Here is a 27,807-nt window from a genome sequence, read left to right as displayed (position 1 = left end):
TTATGACAATAAATGGTAATAAATACCTCGATTTGCGACAAACAAGTCCAGACAAAAGGTGTAAAAAGTTATTATTCTTTGTTTACTAGGTACCAGATTTTATTTGTAAAAAACAAATATATAAAAATAATACAGACAGTTTGTGTACAATGGCGAGCTTAACCCAGAATTGGGTTCTCTTACAGCCAACCTTAAAGCCATAGAGAGATTCGATAGTGGTAGTTGAACTCAAAGTTGTTTACTACATTCTAAGGTTTGACGTAGGATTTTGCGAATTAGAAATTCTTCGTAATCTTCATAACGGTCGTGTTATTGTTTTCACCACTTAATTTGTCAAATGATTAATTGTTATTTGAGGTTCAGGCATGAAAAAGTTTGTGCATGAAATGAAATCTCTGTATGAGAAGAGGCCTTTGCCCCGTAAAGGGACAATAAAATGGCTGATGATGCCCAAATAACAATACGTTCGATTTTTTAAATAAAATCAACATAAGATATATTTTATTCTGATGACGAACGCTTTTAATTTGATAATGAAAAGTTATCTGCAGTTCCAACATTCGCACGCACATCACGTAGTGATAAATAGGTAAATGTACTTATATCTTTTAAATCCTTGTATCCCTGTGAAAAATATTCAGCATGAAATAAAGAACTAAAATAAAGTACAATTATCATTACCTATTTATAAAAAATAGTTTAAAGAATTATATTCTAACTAATAGAAGCAGGCGATCTTTATCAACCTTTGTAAATAATAAAATATATTCTGTCTTTTTTTTTCAATAAAAAAACATGTAGAAACACATTAAAAAAGGTTGCATTTCAGATTGAAGCAAGTACAGGCCGTTTCTGCAGAAAAAAATTAGGCAATGCCATTACACAAAGAAAAAAACATTAATACCTATTTAATGGCATCCCGGATTTTTTTTGATAACAACAGCCAGTTGTGTGTGCGTTTTTAGATAATATAAAACCTTTTTTTATGTTGACATTATTATGAAATTCAATGTAATGTAAGATAATCTAAAAGTTATAGATTTTGCACATAAAATGTACATAAAAGTATAAAAATATAAACGATACATACGTGTAGATCACTACAGGCCCGTCGTAAATCATAATTGACTGCTATACGTACAAACAGTGAGTTTTGGCGCCTCTCCAAACTGCCCGAGTAGATTTATTTTTTATTTTTATCGATTTTATGTCAGGAACCTCGGTCGAAGTTAATATGTCGAAGTCAGCACCAAACCAATAATTTATTTGACACCTGTAGACTACTTATTTCATAATTAAATAGAAAACATACTTTAAAATAACCTCTTCATACAAATTATTATGTGCATACTTATATAAAAGCACCTTCTGAGTTTCAAAAAATATATTTTTAGAATGACGACTCAGAACAATGTTATCAAACGATGATTACAATTTTCTGAAGCAATTGATTACAATATTGCTTACCTACTGCCTATTGATTTTACATTCGATAATATTAACCTTTTTGATAGGCATGACCGGCATGACAATATTTTTTATGTCAATAATAAATGAAACGGAACCAAAAATGCTAGCTCATCAATAACTAAGTCCAAGCTTAATTACTGGATTACTATAATACTCCAATAATACTCTTTGTTTCGTTTTGTAAATACTTTTGCATGAGGTCAAAAAAATATCGGTCATTGACTATGGCTGAAAATTCTTGTACCTACGTGAGATTTTCCGACATCAGTACGAACTCGGAAGCCGAAGGGAGAGCGCGTGTTTTCGCGCCAAACCTCCGATAAAATACGATAAAGAAAATCTACGATAAATGATTAGTTATTGAAACTATAGATTAATTTAATGGTGATTTAGTAAAAGTTTGTGAAAAATATGATTTTATAGTGAATTTAAATGTTGTGTTTAAATAAGATGTAGTGTTTTTGAGACAAAGTCTGATTAATTTATAGTTAAGGATGATGTATGAACAATTTAGACGATGATTGAATAGTGTTTTGTTTACTGTGATCAAAATGTGTGTAAGATTAACTGTTTGGACCGTTGTCCTACTTGTTCTGGGTACGTATGATTTTATTCACAATTTTCATTTAAATATGTCAGCAAAATTATTAAAATGTCTTTTGTGTAAGTTATATTTTTATTTATTATTTTAACAGGTTCAGTTTATGTACATATTTACATGACGTAAAAAAAGCCTTATTTATACATATATACAACTAAAAAATGGCATCAAAAGTGTAAGTGATTTCTATAAACATTAAGAATTATTTTGATATTTTAAAAGTATTTCGGTGAGTAGAATATATTTTATTTTCATTATGTATTTTATCTTATTAAATATTTTACGTGTAGTTTTCAACATGACAATACAACAATGCAACGAAAAGCCGCCCAAGTTGGTTTAACTCATTGCTTCTTAGAACCATTATTAACTTCGATCTACTCCAATTAAGCGTCTCAGGAGTCGAGAGAGATTAATTAAGGATCTAGTGTAATTACTACGGATCGTATTATACAGTTTGACAGGACAATACACATCTTAGACGTATCTATCACTGACGTCATAATATAGGTACATCAAAACAATGTATTTTATGTACCCGTGTTTTTGCAAATAGGTACCTAAATGATCTTTGTCTTTGAAAATATACCAGCAATTTTGGAGCTACGGTTTTGCACGCATATCAATTTTAAATCACTTCTTTGCTCTTGTAGGCTAGGCTCTCCCTGAAATGAGAGTTCTTCAAGTATACATTATATTTTTTCAATGTCTCCTTGTCAAATAAATTCAAATTCGCACTGCGCAGTATTTGGTCGGTTTTTTTGCAAAAGTTTTCGTATTTTATTTGAATCCGTGTTGTATTTCAATTAGGATTTAATTGAGAGCTCACGCCGATGTGTCGTGATCGGGTGTTTGTGAACTACCGACAGGTATTTGCTTGTTATATTAGTTATCATTTGTGATAACTATTTAGTTATCTTTGCGCTGGCCCCTTGGAAGCCAGAAAGTTAGCGTTTTATGATCGCCGCGAACACCATTTTTACCTGTTTCGAATTCTTACTACAATATATTGAATTGATAACATCTTTTCTTGCGTTTATAATTTTGAAACCAACCCCATTAACCTCTTGTAACAGCCTTTTTATCGTCCCACTGCTGGGCACAGGCCTCCTCTCACAAGGAGAAGGATTGAGCATTAACCTCTTAAGTGACAATTTTCACACAGACCGACTCTTCACTCTTGATTCTATGGGGGATTTTCGCAGTCGGCAGCTTGCCATCAAACCTCCTTGATATTAATTTGGTGGCAGTTTATATACTTACGCAGTACCTATAATACACAAATGTACAGGTTTTAAATGTAATACCGCTAGACAATTCTACGATAGAAGTAGCTAAAGAATTCCACTACAACTACTGGACGTAAATCATCGACAAGCACTTACCTATGCGGACAGTACCTACTCACCTATTGTTTCGTTATTGATCTTCCATAAAATGTATAACTAATGTTTGAATGGAATGTGCAATAAATATTACGCTACACCGTGTTTATAGTACTTAGATATTGCTACTCCATTCGCGTGTGCATAAAATGATAATGATTTTCTCGGAAAAACAAACTAATTTTTTGTCGCTTGGTTTTCTAAGGAAATTACGTCATTAGCCATATGAAAAGCACGACTAATTTATGCATGGATTGGTTTCAAGTTAAATACTTTTCTTTTAATATCTATTAATACTAATATTTCAAAACTTTAAATACTTGTCAACCTTGGTCTATTGTCATCTGATGATTCATAGCGCTTTTTCCAATAACTATTTCTTTCTAATTGTCCATTTACATTAATTTAGGACTCTGACGCGTGTCTCACAAAAGTATAAGTTCTTTTTTTCTATGATTGGTTTATTTTTATTATCCCTTGTAGAAGATCCCCTATATCTCACGGATGAAGCTGCTAATAAAATTGATTTCACTTTATCGAAATTTAATCTTAGCAAATATAATAATTTTATAACTACTGCAGTCATTATGAATCACCATTCAACACCAAACCCACAATTAACAACGTATGTAGCTGCTGCCCAGACATTGACATTACTCATTAATCTATAGGACGTGAACTACCAATGCGACAATGGCCATCAGACGTTACATAGCAGGTACCACGGAGTAAGGAAAGATGAGCGGGGATGCCACGATGCCCCTCTAGGTTAGGCGCCTTATCTTAGGTCAAAGAGGTATGGAGGGTATGACCAAAACGATCAGTTACGAAAACTATTGACGCGTTCGTGTTTTTGAGACATCTGTCAACGATTTTTGGTGTTACAAAAGACAGTAACGGTCCTCGTACCCCGCACTCCCGCATTTTGGCGCGCTACTTTCTTAGAAGATTTTCCGTTATGGTACCTCCGCTAGTTATTTTGTTCGCCATGGTCGGTACTAATACGGGCTCATGATCACCACGGGCGGCTAATGTGGAGCTACGCAATTTGCACGGACGCCCGAATACTTGAGTAGCGTTATCACAATTTTATTGCATGCATACCGCGGTTACATTATGCCTTTATGGTGATGTACTAATATTAGAACTTGTATCTCAAGTGTGGAATTTAGAAAATAATTTGTTTTTGTGCTAGTTTTCTCTTGCGATTTCTCTCGGCTTAACTGGTATTTCCAGGACATTATTCACTTATCTCATAGACATTTCGAAACAGGAAAATGAATAGCATTTTTATAATTTTTTTGTTGCCAAATTTTTGGCCCAATTATCCATTACGGGTTTCGTACTAAATACTTTGTTATCTCTATAAACCATAACTGTAGCATCCTGTTTTCGAATGAGTTCTGAATATTTTTGCTACAGATAAAGTTATCTGGAAATGTTAGTTTAAAGCTTGCTTAATTCCAAAGACACAAATAGGCAATTTATTTCTAAATACATAACAGTTTTAATCACAAGTTTCATTAATTATATCTGTATAGGTGTTGCTGTAGCTTGGTAAACATAACTTACTATGCATCTATGTAGCATGGAGTTTAATCAACTTGTCATTCATAAACCAGCATGTATTAATAAACCTACGCGTCAGCTTGACTGTTTTCTTAATTAATCAACTGTTTTCCTTAGTTCCTTTATTTTCCATTAAATAACATTAAACGAAGTCAGGAAAACTCACTGTTTGAGATTTAAGCAAGCATTACATAGATGCTTTGTTCTTAGGGTTACATCAACGTTAATTACTATTAAATACGTTGTTTTTAAATTTTTTTTTTGACTAAAACTTGAATTGTAAGAATAAGAGAGATTATAAAAAATATTGGATTAGGAAAACCTATACAATTGTAAGAAATACAAACGCCAAATAATGATAAAATATTTTTTTTTTCATGAAATTTCAGTGGTTTAGTCTTATTTATTATACGAGTAAAACGGTTAAATAAAGAGTGGGTCCTTTTACAATTGTACCACCTGTGTTTGACTCACCATATTTGCTTCTGAAAAAAAAAAACAGACGCATAACGTTCTCTCATTGTTCGCTTAATTAAATAAGTAGATTTGTATTGTTTAAACGCACCCATAGACAATGTTTACATATTGAACAACGCAGGTACCTACTTATAATTAATGCAATTACAGCACTGAAAGTCGACAACGGTGGCAGCAGAAGCATAGATAAATTAAATAATGCGGATGGCTTACACCTCAACCGTAATACATTATCAGAATGTATCGATAACGCACTCGATAAATATAATATCGATAACTGAAAATAGAATATATTTTATTTATTTATATAAGAGCGGATGAATAAGCCGTTATCTGTGCCTAATACAAATAGTATGGTGATTAATTAATATCATGATTATGATCTGGCACTGGTATCCGGTGGTTAAATTAGTTGTTATCTTAAAAATATTAAACCAGGGAGCCTGATTATAAGACTTGGTGGTCCTGCCATGAATAACTTTGGTAGGTATTTGTAAAGTGAGCGACTTACATAAAATTTTCACAGAGGTGTAGCTGAAAAGTATAAAGATACCTTCGTACACTCATCTAAGCGACTTCACCAAATTCAATATGATTGTTTGGGCTACGCAAATATTGTTGGGCAAGATTACTTAACATCTACAATATTTGTGTATTTCAAACTTTTTTAAAGAAATGAGCACCAAAATAATTGAGGTAATTGATAGCGCTCCTGGTAACAATTATAATTATCTACTACTAAAAGTTGCGCTGCGAGGAATAATTAAGGTGGGCTTCATCAGGTGCACTTCAAAACGGTAACGCTTCGAGGAATACCTCAAATAATTATCTGGAAGCAAAATAGCATTCAATTTCTCAATTTTTACCTCATTTTTTGACTATAAGAATAGATAGTCCGTCACAAGAGTTTTTGCTAGGCCCCCAGATGCCACACGCATGTGACCGACGAATTTTATAGATTGAAATGTCCGATTTATTTTATGACATAATTGAAACATCGTAAAAATGAGCCGAATTTTAATTAGTATGAGTCCACACTTTATTTTTATTGAAGTATTATTTTATTAGTTTCAGTCTGTTTGTGCTTCGTGGCTTTATCGCTCATTGATGGACACTGAGTCATTTTATTAATTTTGATGACAGAGCATCAACAAAGACTCATTTGATATCTACCTAAGCTAGCCTACTAATCCGTACCTACTAATATACTAATATAATAAATTGGACATGGACGATATTTTATCCCGGTATGGGCAGAGTTCCCACGGGACGCGGGTGAAATCGCGGGAAAACGGCTGGTAAGATTATAAGCTGTAGTAGTAATTTATTCGCTAAAATATCAACGATTTGAATATAATATCTTTAGGCGGTATCTCACTGGCGCCACTCAAACTTCCTTTAACCACTTCACTATTATCTACAACGCAATCAAATTGGTTAAAACAGGTAACGGTATCTATTACTATATAGGTATGTAGCCCATCGTTAAGCCCAATGGTTTAACATTACTATGTCACAGATACATAGTTGTAAGCTGCCAAAATACCCTTATCAGATATCTTAGTTCTTCAGTCAACAAAAATAATGGAATGACGTCAAACTTTCTTGTGAATAAATCAGTCAAATAAATAAAACTAACGAGAATAGCGTGGAAGTCACGGGTTAAGCTGTTTTTATGTGAAACATATCCGGGCCAGAGAAAAGTGTTCTACTGGCAACAATTTTTTTTTCACAGATATAGGTACAATTTTGATAGCATTACAATAGTATGAGCATGTCGTTAAATCAACGCCATTTACTTATCAATATGTTGAGTTCATGACTCTGCAATACTCTGCATGCCTTGAGCTTATCGTCAGGATTTCGGAAAGACTTTAAAATTTTCCACACATGAGTATCTCGGTAAAGCGAGACATGGACACATGATACATACAGTACATTACTTCAGACTATGATGTATTTATATTTAATTAAGTGTCACACCACTCAGATCAAAAGTTTTGGTAGCTACTTATTCGAAGTCAAGTTTCACTTTCAAGATTCCAAAAGTCCATGCAATAACTTTGTTTACCCACTCCGTAAGAAATGGATAAACGATACGATCAGTCTAATAAACCCATATAGTTGATGAGCTCCAACAATATTGTTCACTTGGACATCTTTCTTTACCCAACCGGATAAGAAGGCGTATGATAATAAAATATCCATGCACATCAAATAAACGTATTTGCGTTAATTTATTATGCGGACGTACTGTTTTATGAATAAGTCTAAATAGAACGAGTTTTATTACCCAACGCAATTTTTTTGGTGATCGTTTGCAAACAGATCTAAATATTGTACTGGTATTTACAGAGATAATTTATTTTCTTTCTAGATTCTAGATGGATTGGATGGCAGACTATTTTCTTGTTGTTATTTGAATTTTTAGCCGTTTTCCTCATATTGCATTTTTATGTTTCCAAAATAAATATCTATTAACTTACAAGCAAGAAGCCATGGATTACGGATTCAATGGCAGGCTATTTTCTTGTTTTTATTTTTATTTTAAGTTTTCCTCATGTGTTATTTTCCTGTTTCAATAAACAATATCTAATCTATCTCTATAATATCTAATAAGTATCTATCAACTTGCAGCCAGCCTTTTGGGCACGATCCCCGCTGACAGCGATGTGGATGAATATTTTGATACTTACTTAGTTTTAATATTTCCCTATCATGAATTGTATTCTTATTATTTCAATAAAACACTGGTTGTCTGTATATGTGTCACTTGCAAGTAAGAAGCCAAAAAGTCAGATTTGCAGCCTATTCCAAGAGAAATCAGGAAATGGATGACGATGAGCCTGAAAAAAGATGTAGTACAATTCCATTCTCTAAGCTACTGAAAAACCTGTAACATCTTATATTTCTACTACAACCGTGTCATCAGAAATGACAAGTTATTAACACTTAACCACGCTTGTTTATGTCTTTGTTTTCCAGTGTTTAGCCTTTGTTTAATCAGAATAAAGTACGTTGATTGATGTCTGTTTTTAATGCACCGTAGTGCCGCAAGTACTGTAGCACTTCAGTATTATTTAGACGTAAATGCAGTAGGTACGACCAATCGATATGGTAGAGTGCATCCTATTGATTGATTGATATCACCTTGATTGATGAATGGTATTGCATTGCACAAGCTTGCTTTTACTTTATTTATTTCATGGTACAACGTATCTCAAAAGGTAGGTATGTGAAAATTTTTCTATAATTTCTTGTACTTTGACAACCGCTCGCTTATTTCAATGTGTTGTATAATTTGTCACTTGCTTGCAAGTCATTAAGAATTTTCAATTAGAATAACATTATATCTCAACAATCATTAGTTCTAATAGTGTATCTTGATTAATAAGTATGCATACAACAAGTAACAACAACGTATCTACGTTGTACGTACCTATGCATAATATAATCTTAAAAAATAATGGCCGTTACATCAATTTTGCAAATGGCGGAAGTCTACATATAATTTTGAATACTAATGTGCAAATGTATTGTTTGTCTCATTAGTTCAGTGGTGATGGATCTTGTAATTATGCAAATATCGATACGCAATCATTGATTTGTTAAAACGATTCGGTAATGTTATGGTAATCGATTCAAAACGCTTCTCAAAATGAAAATGAAATGAGATGTCCACCTCACTAAATATGTCTTCGTTATGAATGTGTTGCTAGACCGACAAACGCATTTAAATTGTTTGTCGTTGCGTTCTTTCTTACTAGGAAAAACTAATTTGAAAAATAGCTACATCCGAATCGAGATCTTCTAATTTGGACATGAGTATAATCAAAAAGGGAGAAAACGAAAAATTTTTTTTCTGAGCAGGTCAATCTACGGTAAATGAATTCCAAGTTTTATCTTGAGTTCTTCAATAATTCTTACGGTGTTCATGGTTCTTACATAAGCGATGTTAATATGATGGTGTCAATTTTAGAAATAGTAAGTATCCATCTTTTTTTTACCAAAAAGGTATTGTTTGTAAAGCCCGCGTGTACCTTTATATTTAGCGCGTTCGATATAAGTGGATTACATACGTTTATGGCTGTACAAAATTATCTATGATTAATAACCACACGCGGCTTTTACGGAACAAAATTCCATTTTAATATAACAAATAAGGATATCTCCGCTCTTATACAGCAATTGATTATGCATATTGCATTATCTTGTTTGCTATTTAATATCCGCGTTTAATAATAGCGGGGCATATTATTTGATTACACATATTTTAACGTACAGAGAAAATAAAAAATCTACGTTACCAAGCCAACTAGCTTGAAGCTAAAACTACATGGAATTCACAAATGAATGTAGGTAAGCATATTTTCCCCACATATAGACGAGGTTTAATCTAGATTCCAAATTAGTAGCAGTTGCTATAGCTTTAAAACAATCAGAAGTTTTACTTTGGTACCCATCTAAAAATATTAACAAATTAACAACAATACTGATCTTATTATACTTTAAAATCTCTGGTCTGCCTACAAATCCTTGTTATCTTAACGTTTAGGATACTACAGGTACCTATCACTCACAATTGAGTGAGAATTGCATCGTCTGCGAAACGTCTGCATGATGCATCTGACAGTTTGAGGCCGGCTGTCTAGGATTTCACGCAAAGATAACTATGGCAGGCAGGTGTCTATCGAGGCGGATAAAATGGATGTTTAAAATAATTCCCATTGTTTTTCTGGTTTCAGAAACCGAAATGTTTGTAAGTATTTATTTAGTTTCGATTATATTACAAAACAACTTGTAAAATGATCATGATCACCTTATTACAACTAAATGGAAACATGGCTCAAAAAAAATAATATGGACTTGATACACATAACATTAGAAAAAAAAAATACGGTCGAAACTGGGTAGCTAAACAGTTCAGTATATCTGCACAGACAATTATTTCCAAATTAATGTTATGAATGGCAAAGTCACCTTCAAGTCAGTTACAATTATGAGAGTAAATCACTGAATTGATACCGTGACTTGACGAACGTGAAGAAACATGTATCTGAAAACCAAAAACTATACCCAAGAAAGAATAGAATACAATACATAATGACAAATAGAACCTACGAGCTAGATATAAACTAAGCGATAGTTTAATAAAAGACGAATGAATCATGATGATACTGCGTCTGTATTTACCTACTCAACAAATTGGTGACAACTGACAGGCTAAAACGAGCTCGCGTGATGTGTCAGCTTTGGACAGTTTTCCACTAAACTAATTAGTACATGCGATGATTTCATTTCATATTAAAATTTTTAGCTAAATACATACCTAGATATTTAGCACAGCTTTCCATAAAAGCTGGGGTTATATGTGATAGGTGTAGAGGAGTTTGTTTCGTTTTCACATAAAAAGAAACAAACTCCTCTGCTGTATCTGTCTGTCTGTAATAATCTCACTGCTGCACGTTTTTACGCGGATTTCACAAGTCGATACGAATTTCCGGAGAAAAGTTGAAAAAATATCACTAAATATTAATTTTTGTATTGAATTCAATTTTATCTATCCTTTTTCATAACTGTCTGTTACCGTTAACCTACCCCCATTAGCCCAACGAGTCAGACAGAAGCAATTATTTGTCAATTACTATCCAATAACTTTGATCCATATGTGCTGAATTGCTTACCTACTCGCGATATTTGCAGAAAAAACGTGGTGCAATGGAAATGTTAATAAAAAAAAACTGAAATAAATACCTATGAATCCAGCGGCCACCCTTCAGTGGTCGGGGTACGTCATTTCACTGGAAAAAAATGGAAAACGAAATTCCACAGCAACGTGAAACTTACATTTTTATTGCCTTGCAGGTTTTTTCGTACCTATGCACTCATTTGTCCAATCCTTTAATATTAAGTAGATAACACATGTTAACCGATAAGGCAAACAAAAATACGACTTTATAATTATGTGTAAATCCTTATCAATTTGAATATCGACGCTGATCCCATAAATAGGATCTGGAATTTTCCACTATGCATCAAAAGCACATTTTCAACAGTTATTATCTGATTACGAGTGTTTATCGATTGTCTTATAATCGGAACGTCAATAACATCGAGATAATCGGACTCATCGCTAAGGAACGCGGTTTTATTATAGGATTTACATTTTATTACCGTTGCCGTTCTGTTTCTGATAAAAAAAAGTATTAGCCCTAGTTTTGTATTTAGAATTTGGCACGATAACCAATAAAAGTATTTTCGCGATAATAAATTGCAGTTGTAAAATAAATTATAAGAATTATTACATACTTATTTTTCTTATTTTATGGAAAGATAGTATTAAAAACGACTAAGTGATTATTTCTTTTTACAAAAAAAAAAACACTTAAGAACTTTTTTTCTTGACAAAATCATAACATGTTAGCTATTTAGGTAATCTGGGATATTAGCTTTAGTACGATGTTTATAATCGTAACGCAGCGTGATATGATAAACACTGTTGACGCTAAATTCCTGCATTGCATTATTTAAACTAGTTATAAAATGTTTATATTAATATTGTTTTAATTTAATCGTAGATATATCTAGTTATTATGATATTGATCATGCGTGCTAATCTATGCCTAGTCATGTCCTGCTCTTTGACTGATTTCTTAGTTAAAAAGCGTAAGTACTGTTACTGTTACAGCCTTTTTATCATCCCACTGCTGGGCACAGGCCTCCTCTCACACAGAGAAGGATTGAGCATTAATCACCACGCTTGCTTAATGCGGTAAAAAGCATAAGTGAAATATAATAATCTAATCTAATTTAGTACAGTTTATAACATCAACAAGTTGCCTTTCTAGACATGTTTTTGCTAAGACCAGCAGCCGGCAATAAACGTTTTATTAACACCAAGAATCTACTTAATGATTTTGTTTGTGACAACTGTTTTTGACAAAATTGAGCAGATGGCCTTAATATTTACGGCCTTTCACGATTCAGGTACTTAATTACGTCACTTTTTATAATTCATAATGGTCTTTGCATCATTGTAGATGAGGAACGTTCAAAATTAGGAGTTTAAATTTTTTGAAATATTTTAGTTTTTTTAATAAGGACGGACTTTTGTATTAATTAATGGTAAGTAAAGAGAATACACCAATGCAATTAAAATGTATTATTGAAAAATTCCTTTCTACTACGTTGAAGTGCTAACGAAAGCTATCATGTTCTTCGACAATAACCGCCGTCTAATTATGAAATCAATTAAAATTCCTTGTCAACAACTTGCCTCGTGTTTCAATTTTCTTAATTGCTCTTGTTACACGATCGTCTGTGGGTAAATATTGATTTTCAGGCGCAGTGCTAAGTAGCCACTTACCACTTAATTAGCTTAAGTATGCTGTAAAAAATACCTTAGCCTTGGGACGGGTATTGTATCTTTAAGTTTGTTGTTTCGCCTTGAAGCTTTCTGCTTAGCAAGTTTATAAGTTGAGCGCTTTTCGTAGCTTTTTGGAGTTTTTCTACCAATTCTTACGTTTGTGTCTTTTGAGACAGATTTTGTATTTGTAGGCTGAAAATAGATAATTTAATTAGCTTTAAAATAAGCGTTTCATATCGTATCATAATTAATACATACATCAGTTACCTATAGTAGTTAATTAGTTTTCATTTGCCTACTCTGCTTTTGAGGAGATTGTTGAGATAAGGATTTACCTATTAGAAACACAGTCATTCCGCCTAAAAATACAAGGAAAAAGGCATATTTTTCAAGTATTTGAATGTATAACGCCTTGTCAATGTTATTTTAACACTACACACGATACAGAAGTCGTGATGTTGTGTTGACAATGTCGATTAGAGCGAAGCCGCCGTGACTACCTCATTATTATAGCTTTGAACAGCATTACATGGTGAGCAGCTATTTTTCAGGAGACTTTGACCTCCTTACGACCTCCTTAATTTCGTAGCAGAAGGATACTTTTAAGAGGATCTGACTATCATTATATCTACACAATAAACACATAGTAAACTTGAATATCTTGTTAGTTAAATAAAGTGTGTGGTCCTATTGACTTATCACAGGAATCATGCAATCTACTTATTTGTAAAGTTTTAAATGTTTTTGGACCACATTAGACGAGCCTTTGAACAGGGATGTAATCAAAGGATATTTTTTTCGGGTATTCAGGTGTAACCAACTTAACTTAGTTTACAAACATGACATAGGTACGGTATGTTTATGTTCTGCAATGTTACAGTTAAACGCTAGTACTTACCTACTTAATGCTTATTTAATCATAGTTTTTACAATTTTCTTCCACAAGTTAGCCTAATGATTGACACGCTGATGAATGAGGCGGTTATAATCAAAAAGGCGTAGATACACGCATTAATCCGCGCTGTTACAACAATTTACTAAACCAACAGGCCACACAACGATGCTTGCTCAGCTGTCGTAACAGATAAGATACTGCAGCCACTCATCAACGAATCTCTCTAAACGTTTTTCACTTGTTCTAAAGAAAACTTTGAAGTTCTATGGAAAAAATAAATACATACGTGAATGATATAGACTTGTACGTGTTTTTTTATTAATCGGTACTCACCCTGCCTAAAACTATCTTATTAATTAATTATAAAATCGAAATTAATGAATGTTCAAATGTGAAAACTATTAGAGAAGTAGCAAGCAGCTGCGGTGTATTTTGTTCCTTTAGATGGTGCAACACAGTTAGCGACAAAAATGGTCGCGACAGACATAACTGTATTGTTGCCCAAAACTCATTGTTCAAATGACATATAATTTAATATCCATTAAGTTAAAGGCCATAACTTAAGAAAAGCTCTTTCTAATGAAGTTGTTTGTATTTTCGTCATCTTTAGTGTAAGGTCACGCAAAATGGCATGTTTAGGGGAGAAATATGTAATTATTTTTAAGAATATGAATATTGGGATAGAAATACTTTCTGTAAAACATGGACCATACAAGAATTTATATCTGCCTGTCATTCAGTAGGCAAAAATTGAGTATACATATAAATAATACTTTTTACAAAGAATTAAATTGCAAACCTCAGACCACTAGGTATGTTCCAATGTTGTCACCACATATAAAACCAATATTAAATTTACAATTTCAAGACCCAAAACAATCATAAAACTAAAGACGAATATTACAATCAGAATTTCAACACAAACGTAAGAAGAATGTAAGATCAGTGAGAACGTCAACAGTTGTAACCGCGACGTGCTAATTTCGTCAACATTGTTTGAAGGATGACCCACAAACCCACTTGACGCTTTGATCTTCATTGTGGCTGCAGATGCACGCAGTATCATGTATCCGTATGATGAGTAATGACGATTGTTTGGGTGACAAGACTGTGAAAATAAAAAGCTTCTTAGAATCATATTCATTGACTAATTCACAAAAACTGTAGGCAACGTCAAGTTTTCAGGCAAGGTCCCCGCTACTATAGCCTGAAATAATCAAAATAAAAATAAAAAAAATAAAAATTTGTTTGTAAAGAGACGCTGCTGAGTGCTGCTCGACTTCTCCTATGATGATGATGAATGATAAACACTTTCAACTGCATGTTATTCATAATTTAACAGTGACACACGATGGACCTAAAATGACACATTCCACCAACAAAGATGAAATAAATGTTATTCACAAACAATTCGAATAGTTTACGCTAAACTGCTAACACGCAATAGTAATCAGTGCAAGTTGCTTTCATCTGAGGAGCAGTTTGCAATAATATTTGTAAATATATGTTAGCAATAGCCTGCTTTACGGAAATGAATTTGGATGAATTCTGTAGCTATCTGGTTTACGGAAACGGAATTGGTATCTGATAAACAATCCAGATATTAAGACGGTTTCCCATCCCATTTGCAGTTATACTCAGCCTTTTCCTTCAGGAACCCTCCTTTGGAACCCTTTGTAAGATTATCAGTAAATATAATATAGATAAAACAGTTATCTGCACGCAGAAGATGCTATCTCTAAAGAACTTCCATAGTCAAAAATATGCAGTTTCAAAGAGTAGATAGTTATTGCTCCAATAACGGAATGTTGCTACAGCCAAAACTTAATCTGGTTGTCACTGTTTGTACTAAAATATAGATCGTGGAAACTAAATAAAAGAACACAGTATGGTACTTTCCTAAGCAAATAAAGTATAGAGTAAATAAGTAGTTTGGCAAGCTTTCACACACGAGACAACATGGGGTAGTAAGCTTTTAGTATCGTATAGAGTTTCTCTCGTTTCTTAAACCCAAAATTAGGTTCATAAGTATTGTTCTTCTCACTGAAACCCATTTGGGTGGATCGGCAACATCTATCAAAGAGTTCGGCAAGGCCGCTGCGTTATCTGCGCAGCATTCGACACGTCATAGATAACAGTGTTTTTAATTAACTACGACCGTGTTTGCACTTCACACTATGAGCCTTATAGAGGTAGCCGTTGAACATATCTTCATTGCGATTGTAAGTATCGGATATTAGTAGACTCCTACAATCTTCTGGCATAAAGTGTTTGAGATGTAGGATTCCACCGCATAGACTCAAGTCTACGGATGCCACTCTAGTTTATAGAAAAGTTTGACAAATGTTTACATACAGGGCTACTCAGGCTTCCAAACATTCCTACTTTTGCGATACCATTTACAAAGGCAGAGAACATTAACGCACTCAGTTTATAGCGCATTATCCAAACAAACACAGTTTTACTCCGCTTCAGCCATGTAAATAAAAATAAAAGCGGCGATTAATGTTCTCCCACCGATCAATAGTAAAACTGAACAATTATAAGCTTACTGACTGTTTATTGTAGTACCTACGCTTAACGCACGCTGAAAGTCTGGCATCTATCAAACTGACTATAAGTTATTTTGGCGCGAATCTACGAGAATTATTTGCGAATCTATCGCATAATTTGAATCCTATTAATAGGTACTGTTGCAGGCAAAATTTGAAAATAAAATAGCTGTTGCAATTATTATGGAAGGCCGTTAATTGTTCTGCGTGGAGCGTTCGACTATTATCGTTGTACTTAATTACAGATGAGACCATGTCATATCATGCCAATCAAAATTCTGTCAACATGTCTGATTAATTATTTGAATAAATCGTAGGGCAGTCGGTAGATTCAACCGCTTGCAGTAACATGGAGTACCTAGGCAGGTATGCATAAAACACCGCACTGAAAAATAGGTGCGGCAAAAGCACCGAGATAACAAAGGCTTACTTATCTCTAAATATTTTTGTGAAATCAAAAAAACAGTGCAATAAAGTTATTTTGCTGAATTCCTCAGGTTCAATCGATTTAGTTGGGATGCAGCCAACCTGGAGGCCGGGGCTTCAAAGCACTTCAAACAATGGAATAAATGCAGTGATTATTTTGTTATTGTGTAAACATGCTGTTTGTCTAGTTAGACATTCCTAATGTTCCTAATTCATGGAAGTTTTATTTTATGAAACTTAAGTCTCTACAAAAAGCGTTTGCGCAGTGAACACAAGAAGTTTTAGCTGATTGTGCTGATTTTACATAGTTCAGTTAGTACCTATTTTTTTACTCCGAAATGATTTTAAAATATTTATATTTTTGTAGTTACTTTCCAAATAATTCCAGCGCTGACAAACAAGATATTATCTTAACTACCCACTATCATCCCATTAAGATTGAATCTGTATGTACTTATGTATGTACCACTAATTGCATTTTCACGTACCTTCTAAGAGAGGTATTTCGGAGAGCAACTCATTATATTTCCAGATAAGATACGGGCCTCTTAATGTATCCGCCTTATGAAACGATGACAGATTAGTTTTGAAATAACGCCAAGTCTGGGAGCGCTTTACTGAAATTATACGCACTTTTGGCTTTGAACTGTGTGCTGGGTGGATTAATTTCAAAATTGTGACGCACGTTACAAGGATCACATATTTGGCCGGTATGAGGAGGTATAACACTTTTGATAGGATTCACGTTTTTTTAAAACAAATTACTTAACTAACTAAACTGTCAGCCGACTGTTGAGTCTGCAGTGTCACCCACATACTCTTAGAAGTAGCCCTATGAGTATCTAAAAATTTAACTTACTAAAACGTTGTCATTGTTACACAAGACTGCACTAGTCTATCGAATTCAAGAACATAGAAGCTTTATTTCAGCTACATTTTACATTTCATTTTGCAGCCAATAATGTGGGTATTCCCATTGTTACAGGAAGCAGAGAGGCGGCGTGCCATGTCATGAGCGAGAGCGTGTCGGTGGTGCTGCATCAGACCAACATCACGCGGCTCACGGCGAAGGCCATACATGCCGCCGGGTACCATCTGCATAGAGTTGAGCATCTGTAAGTTTAATGTGGTTTTGTACCTCTTATAATTAGGCTAGGTACATGAAGTAGGATGTGAGTTGGTAAAGGCAAGTGTAGAGTTGGAGTGGCCTAATCTATGGAGCCTACATCGCTTCATTGATAAAGTCATGAATTCCGTGAAAAGCATATTTCCCAAAACCCAGAAAATGTGCCTCATTAGTTATCTATAATGGTAAACTTCAGTAGGTATAGCTGCAAAAAATACCAAGAAACATTTATTTTTGGCATAAAAACGCACTTCATTTGAAGTTGGACCTAGATACTTGCAAGCCTGTATTTGATTAGGTAATAATACCTATGCATCAATATTTTATTATTTAATCGCTTTTTGTCTTACTTCGCTATCACTAGCACCTAACATCGATTCCCAATCGAATGCCGAAGTTCGATTTACGAGCGTTATTTTTGTTTCAGATCAATAATGGATGCGCCGAAACTGGACCACATTGCTGTCGAAGATCTGACTAAGATGCCTAATCTCAAATCTTTGTGAGTATCGAGATACGATGCTGTGAATTCGGTTTATTGACTCGGTTACAAATGGGAGCGATTTTATCAAAGCGTGTTTTGATTTTGACCTGCATTTTGAGTTACGCTTACAATAGTGGGGATTTTCCTGTTAAAATGAGGAATTTTCCTCTACAAAATGTAGGCTGAATTTAGAAGTTGGAAATACCCCACTTTCACAAACTGATTTACACAACTTATACTTCCCTTGTTGGATATTTTGTTGACACCAGCGTGACTGGATTTATAGAATTTGTGAGATTAATTTCCATATTTACTTATGTACATAGAATTTCTACTGTAGGTACCCTCGATCCAAATACTTTTGCGTTGAACAATTCGTCGTAGGGCAATATGTAAACTTTTCAGTATGTAACTATTTGTTTGTGTGTGACAGGTTTATAACTCAAGCGCCGCGCCTGCACCGGGTGGCGCCTCTCCCGCCGCTGCCCGAGCTGCGCACATTGTACGTATGTATTTTATTTTATTACTGTTTTGTTTTATTTAGTAGATATTATTTTCTTTATTTTTTATTCTTACTTTAAACTTCTAGCAGTATATAAATATTATCCGAAGATTATAAAAAAAAATAACGTAACGTTTTGTGCAATTGGGTGCTACGGAGATCCACTACTAACCGGTATTTCCCATTAAGTACAGTGTAGTTACGGACTTATTAGTCAAAGGCAAAGAAAGTAGGTACGCGAGACGGATAATTATCGAAAATGAACGTAGAATCTGTGAAATACAGCAGCCACAGTAGGTATATTTTTTACAAAGTAGCAATCATATTTCATTGGGTAAAACATACATATAATTTCTGGTCTAAAAAACACACTTATGACACCAATTTACTTATCACACCGTTTATCCGAACAGCATAATAACGACATCTGGGCTGCTGGAGGTGCCGAACCTAAGTCACGTGCACGACAACAAGAAGGATAACAGCTCCCTCGCGTATCTACAAGCCATGTGAGTACCACTTTCAAATTTCCTTCTTCTTTTCTTCACCCTCTTGAACTTTTGTCAAGCGTACGTTGACATAGCATATGTTCAAAAGGTCTCCAATAAATATATAGAGATCTTGTGTTTGTAGCCTACCCATTTCCACTGCGCCTTTGTTTAAAACCTTTGTTTGCACAACATGGTGTTTTCAATACCTACTCTAGTTGTAAAAATATTGCATATTTTAACTCGCAGATTCAACACTCCTTATTTACTCGATGGGTTTGACGTAGGGCATGCAAAACCGGAAATCGGCCAAAATTTTACGATTTTTGATGAACTCAGCTCCGGTTTTCCCATTATTGAGTAACAATTAACATTTTGATTTTTATCAACATTTTTTTCGAATACTTTTAAAAAATAATTAATTTTGAGGCATATTTGATGCATATCCGAACCGAGCACAGCCTGCATCCACCTACTTACACGCCTCCCTCCACTACCCCCGCACCCCGCAGATAGCAGACTTAATAGGTACCAAAGATACCAAAAAATTGACTGACTCACGGAATGTCGAAGTTCAAAATGCCGATGTACTGTAGCCATAAAGTACACAAGATCGATGCACGTGACTTAGAATGTACGCTACATCGAAGTACTGTATATGTTATGGACCAAGTGATAAATTGGGCAGTATACATAATGCCCGGTCATTATAAATAATGCCCAATATGAGAGTGCAATTTGATAATAATTATTCAAATAATCAAATTGACCGGGCACTATACATATTGCCCGTGACCTTTTGGGCAAAGTAATACAAACATATTTAATTTCATTTTTTCTTATTGTTATTGACATTTAACTTAAAATAAACTAAATATTAAACCACTTCAATAATCAGCCTCATGATTTGGATTAATTATGAAGGACTTCTGCCTTAAAAATCCTCTAGTTTTTGCATTTAAAAGTTAAGAAAAGTCATATTAAATATATAACACAAAATATAATTAAATTTAAAACAAAAAATTTACAACATATCTTTGTTTTATACAAATGACTTATTATTTTAAAACAAAATAAACTAAAGTTTAAGCGATCGGACTCATTATTTGGCATAATTAACATTTGACTTTTATTTAGAGAAGCTAAACAAAATTCACATAGAAAATATATAATATTATAAAGCTGAAGAGTTTGTTTGTTTGTTTGTTTGAACGCGCTAATCTCAGGAACTACTGGTCCGATTTGAACAATTCCTTCGGTGTTAGATAGCCCATTTATCGAGGAAGGATATAGGCTACTTTGCATCCGGGTTCGTGCAGAGGTTCCCACGGGATGTGGGTGAAACCGCTGGCAGAAGCTATAGAAAATATAATTAAAATAGGGTGCTATTTAAAAAAAATTATGTTGCTTTCTAAATTACTAAGTCAGCCACAATTAAATTTGTAGCATGCTAAACTAAAGAAAACTTCTGAAATACTATTAAATGACATCACAAAATATATTTATTTAGCTTTTACTTTTTTTACTCAGTACGTTTAAATTTTAACACATCCCATATCAATTGACAGACCATGGAAGTAAGCATGCAACATGCAGCAAGCATGGCTTCTGTCACGGCTCCGGCGCTGCGGGGCTCCGGCGGTCCCATGCGAGCTTATCGTCGCAGATGGTTTTCACGCTCACCACTCGCAGGCCGCCTCGCCCCTCCGCGCCTACGCAGTTTTGAATTGCACTCTAGGGGTAGGGCAGACAAGACTACGTGGAGTCGATCTGGAACAATTCGTTTTCGTCACTAAGTTCAGTTTTTAATACAATGTTTCGAATCCAAAATAAATTCTACCAAAAAAAAAACGAGCCAAGAAAAATGGGATCAAGAAAAACGAGGCCCAGTTAGTAAATTACATGACAATTGTCCAATTAATAATTTTGTGGCTAGACTTATAATTTCCCATTAAAATAGAACATAATTTAAAACAATAATCATAAAATATGTAGCAAGTAATACATATTAGAAGAACTGCCACCCTCGCACCGCATAAAATATAGCTTTATTATCAAATTGCCCAACTGTCATGTAGAAATATAATAATGCCCGTGCAATGTGACAAATAATGAAGTTAAGATAGTTATTAATCACTTGGCCCGATAAAGCTAGACATTATTCATAATGCTTGGGCATTATAAATAATGCCCGAATTAATCACATGGTCCATAACATATACATCACAAACTTTCGATATTCCGTACCTACATCGGGATTCAGAACAATCGCAATCACGTACTTCGCTATAACAAACTTTCGAAATTCCGTACATCGGCATTTTGAACTTAGAGATTCCGTGATAAAGTCACAATTATTATGGTTTGGATTAAAAAGAAATTTATCATAGAGTTTGCTTTATTGTAAACTTAGTGGGTACCTATTAAAATGGTGTTCTTTTTAAAATATACTACATTCGATTTTTTTTGCTAAAACCGTTTTCGGTTTTGATCCCAAAAAAACGATGTTCAAAACCTAACCACATTGCATTTTCAAGAATACAAATATCTGGATCAAAAGGGAGATGGTGTGCAAGGGGCAAGAGTATATTTTATGTAGTTTTAAATATTTTTGTTTTTCAATTTTCCCAGAGATCTGGAAGGGAACCACATAAGGCGACTGTCACCGCACGCACTGCGCGTGCGCGCCGATCAAGTGTAAGTCCCTAGGTACATACACTGTGCTACTTTATTTGGTATTATCATTTTACATACCTTATTTGCTTTTCATAAGTCGTTAGGTACCTACATGTTATTGAAAGTTTGGGTTTAAAGTCATAGCCAGCGTCGGATTCAAAACAACCGTTTACTACGAATTGTCACGATCAAGTTTCAAAAAAAGACTGTTTTTTTAAGAAAAACGGACGTTGCCGCTGAACTGGAACCTAAATTAGAAAATAGCATCTAATTTTGTGTGAAAAATTGAGATAGCTACAGCATTAGTATCTACCTACCTCTAAACGTAGCCGTAGAATTTGTTTGAAATTACAATATCCAATAAAGAAACTATCACACTATTCCACCATGACAATAACCCTTAAGAGCGACTATCTAGTCTAGACAAACCGCTTTCAAACAGTAAAATTTCAATATTTTCCCATAGATAGAGGTACACCTATATAGCAGAATATCTTGGCAAATAGCCGCTTATCCTGCAGTATCTTTAATCTAGCTTTAATTAGTTTACTCTGGCAATTGCGACCATAAGTGAAAATTATTATCTTTATTGTAGCAGTTACTATGTTAGTACGTAAAGGTCAACAGTATAAACTTTATAGGTACATGTTTTCATGTATTTGGAACGTATGCTAATATTTTCTGTTTGTTTTAGCATAATAATTGTTGTTGTTCCTTAAGCTTAGGGTCCTATTTTCGTAGTTTATCACGCTATCACATTCTGCTGAGTCTGAACATAGAGTAATTGGTTAGGTCTTAATTTACCTTCCTAACACTCTATGCTCACTTGTTACACAACAGTAAATACTTTGTTTACTTTCAGGTCCCTGAACTACAACCTACTAGAAGAAATACCCGCCTTTGCGTTCAAAAATGCACAGATTTCTAAACTGTAAGTTTATTTGCTACCAAGACATTTTTATAATGATTTTTGTATTTTATTTACCATTCCCGTGTTCTTTTCAGGAGTTTCAGGGGCAATACGAAGCTGAAACACATAGATGATAATGCCTTCGCGTCCAACCTTCTCCTCCGACAACTGTAAGTTAAATCATATTTTTTTAAAATAATAACTAAAGACAAGGGTGATCACCAGTTGATTACATAGTCTGAAAACTTTTTTCATCTACGAAGAAGAGTGAAAACTTTGTTTTTTTTTTCGGAAAAAGGATCTAATTCTCCCATGATACCTACTAGTTCGGAGTTTAGATCTTACCTACTGTAATGGTATATGATGCATGTTTTCTTCTTCCAGAGATTTAAGCAACACCGCCATTACCTCCCTGCCGACAGCCGGCCTGCAGAACTTGGAAACACTCAGGATAGAAAAGACACCCTCACTGAAATACATCCCATCGATATACGAGTTTCAGGTGAGCAAACTACCCCTGACCTAAATGCTCTAGTTTTGCAGATAAGGCATACGAAAACACGCCGAAGGAATTTTCTCAAACTTCCTGCGGTCTTAGAAATCGATAATTAGGTATATCGGCAGGCGAAATGGATTAATATCAAACATAATCCTCAATAACTTAAATCTGTGTATCTACCTACTTACTTTTCACCAGCGGGCCTGATAGTAATACGCAGTACCTTAGTACTTGATTGTTCTATTTTTTTTCTTGTCTCAGCAACTGTTACATACTTAAAGAAACATCTTCCACAGAGTCTCCAGCGAGCATACCTGACGCACCACTTCCACTGCTGCGCGTTCCGCTTCCCCGAGCGACACAACCCCACCAGGCACAAGCTGTACGAAACGCAGATAGCTCTCATGCAAGCGGTGAGTGACAAAATTATATCCATTTTATAATTAGGAATAGCCACGGCAAATTGCTATTTACGAAATTGACTATTACAAGAATATTACGCAGGCTCGATTAATGAAAATATGAAATACAGCTGATTTAAAAGACATCATTGGCGCTATCTAAAAATTAGCCGAAATATTGGCAAAAATCAAAATAATAATGAAAGTCCCAACATTTCGATCAGCCCTTACATAAATGTAACTTTTTTTGTGAACAGAAATGCGCAAACAGCGGTGGACAACAGAAGACTTCGGCCTCCCGAAAGCGGAGGTCGTTGGAGGCAATCAAGATGCTCATCTCCCAGAGCAACGATAATAACAACACTACCAAGTAAGACAGACATTAAAATCTTAGTGAAGGATACCTACTCAATGTACGCAAAACCCACTTAGGGGACCGATCTTCCAAAACCCTCTCTAATATACAATATACACATTTTTACATGATTACTTTCCATATTATCTAAAATCTAATGTGACGCAAATTTTCAGAGACTCCTTAGAAGATGACGTATCAACAGCCACGACGAGTGAGGAGTATGATGCCAGATTGATGGAAGAGTACTTCTCCGATTCTGGCAGCTGGGAGGATGAGGACGATCAGGGGGAGTTCCATGAGCCTGTGAATAACACGCTTGGCTCAGGGCTAGGAGTGGCGATATCGGCGGAGTGCGGAAACTTCAGTATTAGGTAGGGTAGATTAGATACATGGATGTCCATAGTGCAAGTCTTAATGTGAACTACTTACTCAAATTTACTTTTTCTTCCAGCCCACGTAAAGTGGAATGCACACCGATACCAGACGCATTGAACCCTTGCGAAGACGTGATGGGCTGGTCGTGGCTCCGCGCGAGCGTGTGGTTCGTCATCGCGGCCGCTGTGGTCGGCAACGTTGCCGTTCTTCTCGTCCTACTCACCAACCACACAGAGATAACCGTCCCAAGGTTCCTCATGTGCCACCTCGCTTTCTCCGACCTATGTACTGGACTGTACCTCTTCATGCTAGCAGTGGTAGACCTCAGGTCTTACGGAGAATTCTTCAACTACGCCTACGACTGGCAGTACGGCGTCGGCTGCAAAATCGCTGGCTTCCTATCAGTATTTTCTGGACAACTATCAGTTATCACCCTAACTATAGTGACGTTAGAGCGCTGGTTCGCGATAACGTACGCAATTTACTTAGAAAGGAGAATCTCTCTAGCAGCCGCGGCCAAGATAATGATGGGCGGTTGGCTGTACTCCTTCCTGATGGCTGGCTTGCCGCTGGTCGGCGTGTCAGACTATTCATCTACCTCTATATGTTTGCCGGTGGAGAGTAAAGACATAGGAGATGCGGTGTACCAAGGGGGGATATTCATGGTGAGCGCATTAGCGTGGGTCACGATAGTCGTGTGCTACGTGCAGATATACAGATCTTTAGGGGGAGGTGAGAGTTACGGAGGGAGGGGGGCAGCAGCGGCGGCTGAAAGACGGATAGCGAACAAAATGGCACTTCTCATCGGAACAGATTTACTCTGCTGGGCTCCTGTAGCATTTTTCGGGATCACAGCTTTAGCTGGAGTACCGTTAGTGGACGTCAGTCACGGAAAAGTGCTTCTAGTGTTCTTCTACCCTTTAAACGCTTGTGCTAACCCGTTCTTATACGCGATATTGACGAAGCAGTACCGACGGGATTTGATCACGTTGATAGCGCGGACGGGCCACTGCACGTGGTTGGTCGAGAAGTACAAGTTGGCGGCCACCCCGCCCCCCACCGCGCACACCAACCCGTCGGCGCCCGCGCAACTGATGCCGCTGGTGGACTCAGTCACGTATCAAAGGAGTCAGTCACAGTACTCACAGTATAAAGACAGTAGTGAAGTGCCGCTTTAAGTGTTTTAGTTTTAAGTTTTAGGTTAAAATGACATTATTATATGGTTATTTATTTTTTATGTGGCATTTTTATTTGAATATCTTTCCTGAAAGTACTGATAGTAAAAATCTGTCATCACACAAGTGGTAAGTAACATGTAAAAGACTCATAGCTTTCAAGATTATGTAGATCACCAGAAATACTTATTGGTAATTGGCCTTATTAATTAAAAAGATGAGTACTCTCAATCTTACAGTTTACCTACTATATGGACGACGATGATGACTTATATATGATGACCTGCAAAAGCAATATTCTCTAAAATAAAAAAAAAACGTTGGTTAAATATTGTAAATATATTTACATACATAAGAACTCAACTCAAAAACAACTGAGCATGCTCCTCCAACTCATTAAACACATTACTATCAACATACTCTACTACCAGCTTATCCCCTTCCAATAGAACCTCATTCATCATCAGCTCGGAAACTTCCACATCCATCTTCAAAGGACTGATACAATAACTATCGAGCTGTCTAAACAACCTAAGCTTGACCTCACTAACTTTGTTATTATCATTTTTAATATTACAAGAATCACAAATACTGTCTATGGCTCGCCCTAAACTCCATTTTGAACTTATAAAAATTGGAACCGTGTCTTTTAAGTCCGGTTCTAAAGTGACAGTATCAAACTTTTTTATACTGTCCTCTTCTTGTATGATTCTTATTGGTTTTGGTTCCATATTCGAAGGTTTTTTGATGGCGAAGTAGACTCTATCAGTAGCCGGAATGGTCTTGGGTCCGATAGCCTTTTGTTTTATCCTCATAAGGTGTATTTTTGAAGCTGTCTTCACTTTTGCTGATGATTGGAGAGCTTTGCGGATGTTTTCTGTGATCTGTAAAAATAGGATTTCAACTTTATTGTTATATGATGAAATGAAATCTTTTATTTTGCAAGTTGGACATTACATCACTTTTACACATCATTTTAAGAACGCTGAGGTTGGCATTTCCTAACTGACTGGTCCCTGAGAAGAAACGCAGAAACAAACTCAAGGGTCATAGTCTCTTTTAAATATCTGAATATATGGTAAATGAAAATATCTAGAGAGATATTAAAATAGTGAAGTCTTTATGGCAATTTGCTTTTAATAATTCTATCATTATAATAGTGTACAAACTGAACGAATAGCAATACCTTTTCTTGTAAATGCTTATTGGCCTCTCTGAACTGTCTCCTGGGAGCTTCAAACTGCTCAATCTTTGCTGCCATTGTTTCATCATCTATTTCTGGACAAGTTCTGAAAAGATAAAGCCATAATACAAAGAAATTGATCAATTGGTATGTGTTTCCTGAATCAAAAGATGAGGAACATATTTACAAAACTATTTATACTTACGGATGGAATCTATGTTCAATACAATAGTGTTTATTACACTTAGAACACAACATCTCATGCAGGTTTCCTTTCCTACAACCTTTTTCTGAGCACCTGAATATCTGGTCATCATTTTTGAGGTTAACTTCTTTGGGTTTCGGCGCCAATTCACACTCGCCGGATAGACAATGAAGGTTGAAATGTTCTCTGCAGAAAACCTTGCCACATTTGCACTGAAGAGGTAGAAAGTCAGTTTGGTTACAATCTGGATACTGGCAGTGTTCTCCAAGGGTTGGAAACTCCATATTTTCAAAACCTTAGCGTTTAAGTCAAGCAAGATGTTATAATTATATTTTTACTGCACTCTGTTCATGCTTACAATTATTTAAATGTTTTATTTATTGTTCAAAATTAAACTTGTCACGAAATATCGTGAAGAAAACTCATAACAAATTGCGTTCCTTTCATGACAGACATGTAAGAGCAGGACAGCTATATTTACAGTACGTGAGAAAAGGTAACGATTAAAATGTTTAAAATCATTGGAATTATAATTTAACTTTTCGAACTGTCAAATGACTTGTCTATTTTTGCAAAGTGACAGTCTTGATGTCGTGCAGAAATTAATTGTGGAGCGACATGGAGCTTAAGAAAAAAGGTAAAAATACCAAAGCGGCGCTTCGAGAAAACTAAGGGTCCGTTCAG

General features: G+C 35.2%; 2 protein-coding genes across 2 annotated transcripts; one reads left to right on the top strand and one right to left on the bottom strand.

Annotated features, from left to right (window-relative positions):
* Positions 1-1,727: 1,727 nt before the first annotated feature.
* Positions 1,728-25,795, top strand: LOC110383514 (follicle-stimulating hormone receptor). The gene is made up of 13 exons (XM_064035918.1): positions 1,728-2,067; positions 17,727-17,856; positions 18,295-18,369; positions 18,785-18,853; positions 19,267-19,362; positions 21,973-22,038; positions 22,880-22,948; positions 23,023-23,097; positions 23,312-23,429; positions 23,723-23,839; positions 24,085-24,197; positions 24,359-24,556; positions 24,637-25,795. The coding sequence occupies exons 1-13, from the start codon at positions 2,022-2,024 to the stop codon at positions 25,736-25,738; spliced, it is 2,274 nt and encodes a 757-aa protein (XP_063891988.1). The 5' UTR covers positions 1,728-2,021; the 3' UTR covers positions 25,739-25,795.
* Positions 25,796-26,061: 266 nt separating this feature from the next.
* LOC110383527 (AN1-type zinc finger protein 1) lies at positions 26,062-27,584 on the bottom strand. Its single transcript, XM_021344320.3, has 3 exons — positions 27,124-27,584; positions 26,922-27,024; positions 26,062-26,619 (listed from the first exon to the last, which is right to left on the bottom strand). Exons 1-3 carry the CDS (start codon positions 27,405-27,407, stop codon positions 26,095-26,097), a joined length of 912 nt encoding a protein of 303 aa, XP_021199995.3. The 5' UTR covers positions 27,408-27,584; the 3' UTR covers positions 26,062-26,094.
* Positions 27,585-27,807: the final 223 nt, after the last annotated feature.

The sequence above is a fragment of the Helicoverpa armigera genome, chromosome 8 (assembly GCF_030705265.1).
Source record: "Helicoverpa armigera isolate CAAS_96S chromosome 8, ASM3070526v1, whole genome shotgun sequence".
Classification (NCBI taxonomy): domain Eukaryota; kingdom Metazoa; phylum Arthropoda; class Insecta; order Lepidoptera; family Noctuidae; genus Helicoverpa; species Helicoverpa armigera.
This window is presented reverse-complemented; position numbering and strand designations above follow the sequence as displayed.

Coding starts and splice junctions, on each gene's coding strand:
- LOC110383514 (XM_064035918.1), top strand. CDS start 2,022: ATGTGTGTAAGATTAACTGTTTGGACCGTTGTCCTACTTGTTCTGG. Junction 18,854..19,266: donor CTGCCCGAGCTGCGCACATT/GTACGTATGTAT, acceptor TTATCCGAACAG/CATAATAACGACATCTGGGC. Junction 24,557..24,636: donor TGCGGAAACTTCAGTATTAG/GTAGGGTAGATT, acceptor TTTTTCTTCCAG/CCCACGTAAAGTGGAATGCA.
- LOC110383527 (XM_021344320.3), bottom strand. CDS start 27,407: ATGGAGTTTCCAACCCTTGGAGAACACTGCCAGTATCCAGATTGTAAC. Junction 27,025..27,123: donor ATTGAACATAGATTCCATCC/GTAAGTATAAAT, acceptor TTATCTTTTCAG/AACTTGTCCAGAAATAGATG. Junction 26,620..26,921: donor ATAAGCATTTACAAGAAAAG/GTATTGCTATTC, acceptor CTATTTTTACAG/ATCACAGAAAACATCCGCAA.